At 37.7% G+C, this 13,256-nt stretch overlaps 1 protein-coding gene across 4 annotated transcripts in view; it reads right to left on the bottom strand.

Annotated features, from left to right (window-relative positions):
* ERCC6L2 (ERCC excision repair 6 like 2) overlaps positions 1–13,256 on the bottom strand; it is a 147,906-nt gene that overhangs the window by 45,473 nt on the left and 89,177 nt on the right. For all 4 annotated transcript variants that reach the window (XM_048218348.2, XM_057305535.1, XM_026518837.4 and 1 more), the window contains one exon: positions 5,643–5,742. In XM_048218348.2, coding sequence (XP_048074305.1) covers positions 5,643–5,742 — 100 coding nt within the window. The remainder of the gene's footprint in view (positions 1–5,642; positions 5,743–13,256) is intronic.

The raw sequence follows: 13,256 nt of genomic DNA, 5'->3' as shown, positions 1-13,256 counted from the left end.
AGAGAGACCCCACACTAACCGTGGAGCCTAATGCAGGGCTTGATCCTACGACCCTGAGATCACGACCTGAGCTAAAACCAAGAGTCAGACACTTAAACCACTGTGCCACCCAGCACCCCCCCCCCCAAACTCTTTATATTGATTATCCGGACATTCAAAAGGGGTATACAGGAGAGCGTTTCTTGGTTCATATTCATGCATTTTAGACTATTTCTTAGCTCCATCTTTAATAATGTGTATCTGGTATTTTCTGATTTCTTGTTTCTTAAAAATTATTTTAATTTTTTTTATTATTATGTTCAATTAGCCAACATATATTATTGAGGGCATGTGTGGTGATGAGCACTTGGTGTTATATGCAACTAATGAATCGTTGAACACTACATCAAAAACTAATGATGTCCTAGACACTTTTTAAATTTGGCTTGTAGGTCCTTTGTCATACAGTTTCACTTACAAACGTAGTTAAATTTACAATATTTAGGGGCGCCTGGGTGGCTCAGTCGTTAAGCATCTGCCTTCGGCTCAGGGCATGATGCCAGAGTTCTGGGATCAAGCCCCTCATCGGGCTCCCTGCTCCACTGGGAGCCTGCTTCTTCCTCTCCCACTCCCCCTGCTTGTGTTCGCTCTCTCGCTGGCTGTCTCTCTCTGTCAAATAAATAGATAAAATCTTAAAAAATAAAAATTTACGATATTTACCTTTGAGGCTGTATTAGTTCCCTAAGACTGTTTTAACGAAATGCCACAACCTGAATGCTTTAAAACAACAAAAATTGATTCTCTCACAGTTCTGGAGGCTAAAGTCTGACATCAAGGTGTTGGCAGGACCATGCTCTCTCTGGATGTTCCAAATGAAGACCCTTCATTCCTGTCAATCCTTGGCATTCTTGCTTTGAAACTGCATCACTCCAATCTTTGCCTCCATCATCAAAGTCATTCTCCCTCAGTGTCAGTTTGTATCCAAATTTCCCTCTTACAAGGATATCAGTCATTGGATTAGGGCCCACCCTAATCCAGTATAACCTTATTTTAACTTGATTACATCTGCAAAGACCCTACTTCCAAATAAGATCCCCTTCATGGTTACACACAGGGGTACAGCTTTAACATATCTTTTCTTTGGAGGGTGCACGTAATTCAACTTCTAACAGAGACTTTATTAAAGATTTTTACATTCACGTTCATAAGAGATATTGGCCTATAATTTTCTGTTCTTGTAATATCTTTGCCAAATTTTGGTATCAACATTTTTCTTTCTAAAATAAGTTATAAGTGTTCTCCTTTTTTAAAAATTTTTGATTATGTTATGTTAGTCACTACACAGTACACATCCTTAGTTTTTGATGTAGTGTTCCATGATTCATTGTTTGCATGTAACACCCAGTCCTCCATGCAATATGTGCCCTTGCCCTCCTTAATACCCATCACCAGCCTATCCCATTTCCCCACCACCCTCCCCTCTGAAGCCCTCAGTTTGTTTCCCAGAGTCCATAGTCTCTCATGGTTCATTGCCCCTTCTGTTTACCCCCCCTTCATTCTCTCCTTCCTTCTCCTACCGATCTCCCTGCTATTTCTTATGTTCCATAAACGAGTGAAACCATATGATAATTGTCTTCCTTTGCTTGACTTATTTCACTTAGCATAATCCCCTTCAGTCCCGTCCATGTTGCTGCAAATGTTGGGTAATCGTTCTCTCTGATGGCTGAGTAATATTCCATTGTATATATGGACCACATCTTCTTTACCCAGTCATCTGTTGAAGGGCATCTGGCTCCTTCCACAATTAGCTGTTGTGGACAATGCTGCTATGAACATTGGGGTGCATATGGCCCTTCTCTTCACTACGTCCATATCTTTCCCTCCTCCTTTGTTTTCAAAAGGAATATTCAATATTCAATTGACAGAATTCACTGTGGAAGTCATCTAGGTTAGGATCTTGTTTTATGAGAAAGGTTTGAATTAAAAATTCACTTTCTTTGACAATATAAGGCATTATTTTCCCTCATTTGAAATTATTGCTCCTAAGTATCCAGAATCACTAATAAGAAGTTAGATGTTTATCTAATCCTAGTACTATCACAGGTAATGTCTTTTTTCTCCTCAGAAGGTTCTTCTCTGGAAATTTAAAGGACTTTTCACTTTAACCTTGGTGTTTTATAATAATTGAAAAATGGTGAGTAAGTGTGGATCTATTTTCATTCATCCTGTTTAGCACTCATATAATTATATGGGCCCATATAATTCTTGGACTCTTGTTTTCTACTTTTTATAGCTTCTTCCTTTATTTCGAGTTTTTTTCATTTCCTTCTATTCTCCTCTTCAACTATAAGGCTGGAATAGAACTTCTAGACCTAGAATTCATTTCCCCTAACTTTTCTTACATGTATTCTTTGTCTTTTTGCTCTGTAACCTAGAACAATTGTTTAGCTCTCTCTTTTAGATGAAAACATTGCTCTCTGATACTCAGGCTATCTCTGGAGTTCTTCATTTTCTGGATGTTAATGGATTCTTTTTCTGGTAATCTGTTCTTATTTCTAGGATCCTACAACCTCACTTTTTTTTTTTTTTAAGATTTATTTATTTGAGAGAGAGAGAGAGAGTGGAGGGACAGAGGGAGACAATCCCCAAGTAGATTTCCCACTGAGTGCAAAGCCAGTCCTGGGGCTTGATTGGTCCTATGACAAATGAGATCATGCCCTCAGCTGAAATCAAGAGTTGGACACTTCACTGACTGAGCCACCCAGGCGCTCCCCTCAGTCATCTTTTGACAATATTACTTATATATTTTTAAAAATCTATTTTACTCTTTTCTATTAATTTTTGTCTTCTCTGACTTTAATTGTTCTTCCTCTTCCTCTATCTCTTCTCCTTTTTGAGTGCCTATAATAGTTTCGATGGTTCTTTTAACAAATTATAACCTTGGTGGCTTAAATCAAAAGAAATTTACTCTTACAGTTCAGGAGCCCAGACGTCTGAAATTAGTATCACTGGGTTGAAATCAAGGTTTTGGCAGGGCCATCCTCCCTGCAGGTGCTCTAGGGGAGAATCCATTCCTTGCCTCTTCCAGCTGCTGGTGGCTACCAGCATTCCTTAGCATGTGACCACATCACTCCATTCTCTGCTTCTGTGGTAACATTGTTTTCTCTTCTGTGTTAGATTTCCCCTTGCTTCTTTCTTATAAGGACACTTGTGATTTAGAACCCACCTGGCTAATTCAGGCTAATCGCACCATTGCAAAATCCTTAATCACGTCTGCAAAGATCCTTTTTTCCACATAAAATAACATGTACAGATTCTAGGGATTAGGACTTGATATCTTTGAGGACCATTTTCATAGTGTTTCTTTTCTTAAACTGTTCAACAATTATTTTTTGTTGGGTATTCATCTGTCTTCAACTACCCTACATTCTTATCTCAGCCTACTGCAGTGATCATTCAGAGCAGGGGAAGTGCAAGTATTTAATTTTCTGGGCAACAGGAGGGACTTTCTTCTCAATTTCAGCAAAATATGGAACTCTGTCTTGCTTCTTTGCTTCCAGTATTTCTATTTACTGTTCCTACTTGAGAGCAGACACCCGTTGGCTGTAATTTGCTGCAATTGGGGTAAGACTGTATAGGGTTAACCCACCTTGTTAGATCATCAATGATACCCCAAAGACAGGGCATCAGAGCCACCTAAGACTCCCCACATTTTTTTTAGTATCTGCTGACTCTAACTTGGAATATCCAGAAACTGCACCTACCTTTTTTAATAGTCTCTGAGTTTAGTTTGACTTCTTCCTTCAATCTGATCCCAAATGCCTTTTGTCTTTTAGGTTCCTTATAACTTCTGGGCCACAAATAGAACTCTTCTTAGTTTCCAAAATTTTTACAGTTTTTTTAAAAACATCATTTGTGGGGGTACCTGGGTGGTTCAGTTGGTTGAGTGTCTGACTCTTGGTTTCGGCTCAGGTCATGATCTCAGGATCGTGGGATTGAGCCCCACATGGGGTTCCACACTCAGAAGCAGAGTATGCCTGAAATTTCCTCTCTCCCTCTCCCTCCGGCCCTCCCCCCACTCCTGTGCACTTGCTCTCTCTTTCAAATAAATAAAATTTTTAAAAAAAAATCATTTTTGGATTTCTTTTTCCCCAAGGGATTTGAGGAATACTCAGAAAGCTAGCTAGAGTGTGTATGCCATATGCACTCTTGGTTCAAAGTCCAGTCAACCTTTAAATCACATCTCTTGCCTTTTAATCACACGACTGCCATATTATCCTCATTTGTGCCTACTAAATTGTATGGCTGACTCTTTCCTAAAGGGCTCATGCTTAAAAAATATTTTAATAAGCAAGTAGAGCATACAAACTTCCAAAAACTGACATTATCCTCATCTTCCAAAGTAACAGTATTATATAGTATAGATACAAACACATATATATATAGTATATATGTAGAAAATTATTGCATATATATAGTAATGGGACAGAAAAATTACACTGGATTGTGACACGTCTAAGACAGTATTCTAAAGAACTGCTCCTAAGATGAAAAGAATGTTCTACTTTTTCCCAACACTGGTTAAGTCTACCTGAACAAAATAATGTTCAAGTAGTTGTGCTGTACCAAAGAACAAAAAGATGAAAGGTTTCTTACAGAGCTAAGTGCTTTAAGAGAAAACAAAAACAGCTGTGTACAAGTCTATTTTTAGAATTAAGAAAACAGCATAAATTTAAGATTGGATCATTCTTAGGTTAACTACCACCACATGTGGCAGATGTTTGCTCTTAAATAGATGCCAACGGAATATATAGGGAGTAATTCAAATTTAACATTTATAATTAAACTTGAACCTCATTCCAGATCTTCTCAAGTGAACAATTATAAACTAAATAAATTTTGTTCATTTAGAGACATAAGTGGTGAAGTAACTGACATCCTAAGGATATTAAAGAGTTAATAAAGTTTCAGATGAACACTAAAAGCACCAGCACAGTCGTTAGTACACTTGAGCTCTATTCCTGTTATTCCATTTACTGGGGTGTCCCTGCGTCCCAGTTTCATTATGCACAACATGAAATGGTTGCATCAGATATCTCTAAGGGATTTTTCCCTTAGTCTTCTTCGTGCAATGGTACAGACAGAAAATGGTAACATGAACACCTACCTGGAAAGCTTCCTTAAGTCTGGAAGTTGGTTTAGGTAATATGCTGCCCAGAGAGCTGTGAGATCAATGTGTCAGCACACCTGTACCCCATCTGTGGCATTCAATTTTGTCTTGGCCCACAGACTGGGGAGCTGTTGACCTTGCTACTCAAATTGTGGTCTGCAGTAGTGCTGGCACTCCTGGGAGCTTGTTAAAAATGTAGAATCTTGGGCTCCACCCAGAGCTACTAAATCAGAATCTGTAGTTTAAAGATCCCTACGTAATTCATGTACACATTAAAGCTTAAGGAGCACTACTCAAAGAAAATTTCAGCTCTGAAGTTCAATGAACATAAGAATCTGTTTTACAGAATACATTCTACAGTGTATTTCATAATCTTATTAAATTCCATATTATTGTTAGAATAAAATGAAAAACATATTTTTACACAAATTTCTGAAACTTTTGAAATAGACAAATGTTTACTTCCTAATTAGGAAAAGGGAAATATATTTACCTGCTTGTATACCTGTCGTAAGTACATGATCTCCTCCACAGTTCCCAAAGATATCAGCCTAAACACTTTCACATCCCTGCACTGCCCAATCCTATATGCTCTGTAAAAAGATGAAAAACAAAACAAAAATCAAATGAAACAACTTTGGGTTCAGGAGGTAGCTTTAGGATAGAAAAATGGAATGTTACTAAAATTTTAATTTAAAAAGAAACATACGCACAGTTTACTGTATGTTAATTATATAAACCTCAATGAAACGGTTGAAAATGGCGGAGGGGAACGGTTAATCAACCGGCAAGCCTGTGGAAGGGCAGATCTGCAGCCCTAGTGTCACAGAGATTTCTGTCTGACTGAACCCCTCAGTGGACTAGCACCCCAGCTATTTTGACATGGACCACAGTGCTAATTAAAACAATAACCTGTTTTACCACACTGGTTAACTACAGGTCTAGGCCTGGGAGCTTCTCTCAAGTGAAGTCTTTATTGGATGTTCTGAATGAAGTCACCATTCGGTGTTTGTTTGTTTTTTTTAAAGATTTTATTTATTTATTTGACAGAGAGAGAGCATGAGCAGGGAGAGGGAAAGGGGACAGGCAGAGGGAGAAGCAGATTCCCCACTGAGTAGGGAACCAGACGTGGAGCTTGATCCCAGGACCCTGGGATCATGACCTGAACCGAAGGCAGATGCTTAACCTACTGAGACACCCAGGTGCCCCAAAAGTCACTTGTTTCTAAGTATTTGTTATAGTCACGGGCTAGGCGGTGGGGGTCGGGAGCAAGGCCATACCACCTCAGGCTTGAAACTGTTAAAATCTGAGGGAAATTTAATTTTGACCTTGTAAAGTCACTCTATTGTTGTATCTGGTTCTCTCTCTGCCTCCTTCACCCATTGCTCCTCACAGAGAAGGGCTTTACTAGAGGGTATCCTGGGTCCCCGAAAATCTTGCACCCACAGAGGGGAATGGGGGATCCTGTGGCACAGCACAGCCAGGGTAAGTTACCGCATTCTTACTTCCATCTTGCAGCCTAGATACAGAGGGACTCACAATCCCTTTGTCTCCTGCAATGGAATGGAGAATACATACTCTTTAACCTTTACAGACAAAAACCTTACAACATGTTATTTTGGACCTATGCTTCATCAATTTCCAGGTCCATTAAGAAGCAATATGTTAAGTTATGGTCTTTTTACGAGGAAAACAAGGCTTGAGGAACTGTTAAACAGGATGTAGGTCTATATCTTCATTTCTCTCCTTGATTCCTCCTGCCAGAGTCAACTGAAGGGCAGGGAGGGAAAGAGAAATGCTGTTCATTTAGTTTTATTGGCAACTAACTTAAACTGAGTACCAAAACACAGTACCCTGAGATAAATAAGATATTAGGTCTTAATGGCCCAGATGAAAAAGAACAAAATTAAAATAAATGCTGTTAAGATTAAAAAAAAAAAAAACAGATTTTTCTGTGGCTTTCATTTGATTACTTTCCGTTAGAGCTGTCAGTGGCGAGAGACTGGTTAACAGTGTGGGCTCTGCAAGTCAGGGTACGTGAATTCAGATCCTGAAGTCATTGGCTTCAGCAATGAACTTGAGCAAATTACTTCTATTTGTTGTGACTCACCTTCCTCACATGTAAAATGGGTATGATAATAGTGCCTATTCCATAAAAGTTTTGGTATCAGGGTAATGCTGGCCTCATAGAATAAGTTAGGAAGTGTTCCTCTCTCTTCAAGGTTTTGTAAGAGCTTCAGGAGGATTGGGTATTAATTCTTCTTTAAATGCGTGGTAGAATCCACTGGTGAAGCCATCTGGTCCTGGGTTTTTGTTTGTTGGCATTTTGATGACTGATTCAATCTTTTTATTAGTTGTAAGATTTATTCATATTTTCGACTTCTTCGTGACTCAGTCTTGGTAAGTTATATTTCTTGGAATTTGTCCATTTCATCTACAACATCCGATTTGTTGGTGTACAACTGTTTATAGTATTCTTACAATCCTTTCTATTTCTGTAAAATCAAAGTTATGTCCCCTTTTTCCTTCAGATTTTAGTTATTTCAGTCTTCTTTTTTTCTTAGTCAATCTAGCTAATGGTTTGTCAAGTTTGTTGATCATTTTGAAAAAAAAAACTCTTGGTTTTATTAAATTTTTTTCTATTGTTTTTAGTCTCTCATTTATCTCTGTTCCAATCTTTATTAAGTTCCTTTTGCTAGCTTTGGGTGTTCATTCTTCTTTTTCTAGTTCCTTAAGGTATAGGTCTGAGTGTTGATTTCAGACCTTTCTTTTCTTTTAATGTGTTTACTGCTATAAACTTCTCTTTGTACTTTCATTCATCTCATAAGTTTTAATACATTGTGTTTTCATTTTTCCCAAGATATTTTCTTTTTTTTTTTTTAAAGATTTTATTTATTCATTTGACAGAGAGAGAGACAGCCAGCGAGAGAGGGAACACAAGCAGGGGGAGTGGGAGAGGAAGAAGCAGGCTTCTAGCAGAGGAGCCTGACGCGGGGCTCGGTTCCAGAACTTCAGGATCACGTCCTGAGCAGAAGGAAGACGCTTAATGACTGAGCCACCCAGGCGCCCCTCCCAAGATATTTTCTAATTTCTCTTGTGATTTCTTTTATAACCCACTGGTTGTCTAAGAGTGTATTGTTTAATTTTTTAAAAAATTTGTTTATTTGAGAGAGAGAGAGAGAGAGAGAGAGAACGAGTGCCAGCGGGGGAGGGGCAAAAGGAGGGGTAGAGAAAGAATCCCAAGTAGGCTCTACACCCAGTGTGGAGCAGACTTGGTGCTCCATCTCACAACCCCAAGATCATGATCTCAGCCAAAATCAAGAGTCAAGACATCTAACCGACTGAACCACCCAGGCGCTCCATTTAATTTCAACATATCTGTGGATTTTCCAGTGTTTTTTCTGCTGCTTTCTAATTTCATTCTATGTGTTTAGAAAAGAAACTCTAAGATTTCAATCTTTTAAAATTTATTAACATGTTTTATAAACTAACATATGGCCTATCATGGAGAATATTCCATGTGTACTTGAGAAAAATATGTATTATGCTGTTGTTGGAAGGAGAGTACTGTATATGTTTGATAGGTCCAATTGTCTATAGGGCTGTTCAAGTCTTCCTTTCCTTCTTGATCTCCTGACTGGATGTCCTATCCATTATTGAAAATGGGGTACTGAAGTCTCCTACTACTATTGTTGAGCTATTTCCCCTTTCAATTCTGTCAATATTTGCTTTAATATTTTAGAGTTCATTTGTTTGGTACATTTATGTTTATAATTGTCATAGCTTCTGGATGAGTTAAATTAAGAACTATCACTGTATACTATCCTTTTTTTGTCTTTTACAAGAGTATTCAAAAGTTTATTTTGTCTGATATTAGAATAACCACCCTGCTCTCTTTTCGATACTATTGGAATGGAATATCTTTTTCCATCCTTTCACTTTCAACCTCTGCATGTCCTTAAACCCAAAGTGAATGTCTTATAGATAGCATATAGTTGGCATATGGCGTATTGTTGTTTTTTAATCTATTCTGCTAATCTATATCTTCTGATTGGAGAGTTTAACCTGATTACATTTAAAGTAATTAATGAGGGGAGTCTGGGCGGCTCAGTTGGTTAAGAGTCTGCCTTCAGCTCAGGTCATGATCCCAGGGTCCTGGGATCGAGCCCTGCATTGGGTTCTCTGCTCAGCGGGGAGTCTGCTTCTCCCTCCCACTCTGCCTACTCATGCTCTCACTCTGTCAAATAAATAGATAAAAACTTCATTAAAAAATAATAAAGTAATTAATGATACAGAAGGACTTACTTTTGCTATTTTGTTTTCTGTATGCCTCATGGCTATTTTGCCCCTCATTTTCTCCATTACTGCCTTCCTTTGTGTTATGTGATTTTTTTAGTGACAAATTTTGATTCCTTTCTCATTTCCTTTTGTGTATATTCTACATATTTTCTTTGTGAAGATTATATATAACATCCAAAAGTTGTAACAATTTATCTTAAACTGATACCAATTTAACTTCAATTGCATTAAAAAACCCTCCTTTACAGCTCTGCCCCCCACTTTTATGTTAATGATGTCACAAATTAAATCTTTACATGTTATGTATTAACAGATTTATAATTATTTTTATGCATTTGTCTTTTATTTCTTTTTTAAAGATTTTATTTTTAAGTAATCTCTACACCCAACGTGGGGCTTCATCTCACAACCCCAGATTCTCATTTTCTTTGTCTTTAACTTTCTACAACTTGATAATGTGTCTCAGTGTGAGTCTCTTTGGGTTTATCCTACCTGGAGTTTGTTAAGCTTCTTGTATTTGTATATTCATGTCTTTCCCCAAATTTGGGACGTTATTATTTCAGTCATTATTTCATTAAATAGCTTTGTCCTTTTCTCTCTCTTCTTTTGGATTCCTATAATGTGTTTATCAGTCTATTTAATATGTCCCATAAATTCCTTAAGCTGTGTTCATTTTCCTTTGTTGGTTTTTGTTATTGTTGTTGTTGTTTTGGGGTTTTTAAAATTTTTTTTACTCCTCAGATCTGTCTTCAAGTTTGCTGATCCTTTGTTCTGTTTGAGTATGATGAGTCTTTCTTTTATATTTATATATATATTTATATATGTATATATATGTATATATTTTTATTTCCTATCTCTTTGCTGATATTCTAATTTTTTTTATATATTGTTTCCCTGATGTCCTTTAGGTCTTGTCCATAGTTTCCATCTAGCTGTTAAGGTTAGGACAGTTGTTTTAAACTCTTTGTCTAGTAAGTCCTATACCTGTGTTTCTTCAGGGATGGTTTCTGGAGAGTTTGTTCCTCTGAATGAACTATGTTTTCCTCTTTCTTTAAATGTCTTGTGGGTTTTTTTTTTTTTTTCGTTTTTGTTTGTTTTGTTGTAAAAAGTTGGCCATTTGATAAAATAGCCACTTCAGTCTTTGCAAACTAGTATGGAAAAGTCATTAATTAGCAGGGTATATCTTGAGTCTTGGGAGCCGCTCAGGGTAAGAATTAAAATCTACTTTGGTCATTTCTGGTTATGTATCCTGCCTGGGTCTATGTGTATATGTGTGCTTTTAAATGTTTTAATTTCCCAGATCCTCATTTCAGTGTCTTCTTGGGGGCCTTAGACATATTCTATTATATCCGCCACTGTAATATGTCCCAGGGATAGAATCCCACTGCAGCTTTAATGCACCATGGGGCCTATCACCGCTTTCAACAGCTTCTGCCAGTCTGAGATCCAAGCTATGCCACCATTCCTCCTCTAAGCATTGTCAGGTAAAATAGAAACCATTCCCTCTGGCAGTTTGCAGACAGGTAAGAAAGTTGCAAAGGATGATATTTTCTGTAGGTTTTTCATAAATGGTTTTTATAAAATTGAGGAATGTACCCTCTATCCCTACACTCTGAAGTGTTTTAATCAGGAAGGATGCTGTATTTTTGTCAAATGCCTTTTCTGCATCTATTGAGAGGATCATATGGTTCTTGACTCTTTTCTTGTTGATATGATCTATCACACCAATCGATTTGCGAATGTTGAACCACCCTTGCATCCCAGGGATGAATCCCACTTGGTCATGATGGATAATCCTTTTAAGGTACTGTTGGATCCTCTTAGCTAGGATGTTGTTGAGAATTTTGGCATCCATATTCATCGGGGATATCAGTCTGTAATTCTTTTTGATGGGGTCTTTGTCTCGCTTGGGGATCAAGGTAATACTGGCCTCATAGAATGAGTTTGGTAATTTTCCTTCTGTTTCTATTTTTTTGAAACAGCTTCAGGAGAATAGGTATTATTTCTTCTTTGAATGTTTGGTAGAATTCCCCGGGGAATCTGTCAGGCCCTGGACTCTTGTTTTTCGGGAGGTTTTTGATCACTGCTTCAATCTCTTCATAATTAATTGGTCTGTAAAAAAAATCAATTTCTTCCTGTTTCAGTCTTGGTAGTTTATAGGTTTCCAGGAAGGTATCCATTTCTTCCAGGTTGCTAAATTTATTGGCATAAAGCTGTTGATAAAAGTTTCTAATGATCCTTCCTATTTCATTGGTGTTGATTGAGATCTCCCTTTTCATTCATAATTTTATTAATTTGGGTCCTTTCTCTATTCTTTTGAATAAGTCTGGCCAGTGGCTTATCGATCTTATTTATTCTTTCAAAGAATCAGCTTCTAGTTCTGTTGATCTGCTCTAGTGTGATCTAATTCATTGTTCTCTGTTCTAATTTTGATCACCTGCTTTCTCGTGCATGGGTTAGGCCTTTCTTCTGTTCCAGCTCCAGCTTGTTGAGGTGAGAATATAAAAACTGCATTTTAGAATTTTCTATTCTTTTGAGTGAGACTTGGATGGTTATGTAAGCCATTCCCTTAAGATTAGGAACATGACAAGGATGCCCACTCTCACCATTATTATTCAACATAGTACTAGAAGTCCTTGCAACAGCAATCAGACAACAAAAAGGGATAAAAGGTATCCAAATCGGCAAAGAAGAAGTCAAACTGTCTCTCTTCGCAGATGACATGATACTCTATATGGAAAACCCAAAAGAATCCACCCCCAAACTACTAGAAGTTATGGAGCAATTCAGTAATGTGGCGGGATACAAAATCAATGCTCAGAAATCATTGCATTTCTATACACGAACAATGAGACTGAAGAAAGAGAAATTAGGGAATCCATCCCATTTACAATAGCACCAAAAATCATACGTTATCTTGGAATTAACTTAACCAGAGACATAAAGGATCTATATTCTAGAAACTACAAATCACTCTTGAAGACATTGAAGAAGACACAAAAAGATGGAAAAATATTCTATGCTCATGGATCAGAAGAATTAACACAGTTAAAATGTCTATGCTACCCAGAGCAATCTACACTTTCAACGCCATCCCGATCAAAATACCAATGACATTTTTCAAAGAACTGGAACAAACAGCCCTTAAATTTGTGTGGAACCAGAAAAGGCCCCGAATTGCCAAGGAACTGTTGAAAAGGAAAAACAAAGCTGGCGTCACGTTGCCAGATTTCAAGTTCTACTACAAAGCTGTAATCACAAAGACAGCATGATACTGGCACAAAAACAGACACATAGACCAATGGAACAGAATAGAGAACCCAGAAATGGACTATCGGCTCTTTGGGCAACTAATCTTTGATAAAGCAGGAAAAAACATCCAGTGGAAAAAAGAGTCTCTCTTCAATAAATGGTGCTGGGAAAACTGGACAGCTACGTGCAAAAGAATGAAACTTGACCAGTCTCTCACACCATATGCAAAGATAAACTCCAAATGGATGAAAGACCTCGATGTGAGACAGGAATCCATCAAAATCCTAGAGGAGAACATAGGCAGCAACCTCTACGACATCGGCCACAGCAACCTTTTTCATGACACATCTCCAAAGGCAAGAGAAACAAAGGAAAAAATGAACTTGTGGGACTTCGTCAAGATAAAAAGCTTCTGTACAGCTAAGAAAACAGTCAAAAAAACTAAGAGGCAGCCCACGGAATGGGAGAAGATATTTGCAAATGACACTACAGATAAAAGACTGGTATCCAAGATCTACAAAGAACTTCTCAAACTCAATACACAAGAAACAAATAA

Source organism: Ursus arctos, unplaced genomic scaffold (genome assembly GCF_023065955.2).
Source record: "Ursus arctos isolate Adak ecotype North America unplaced genomic scaffold, UrsArc2.0 scaffold_33, whole genome shotgun sequence".
NCBI classification, from domain to species: domain Eukaryota; kingdom Metazoa; phylum Chordata; class Mammalia; order Carnivora; family Ursidae; genus Ursus; species Ursus arctos.
This window is presented reverse-complemented; position numbering and strand designations above follow the sequence as displayed.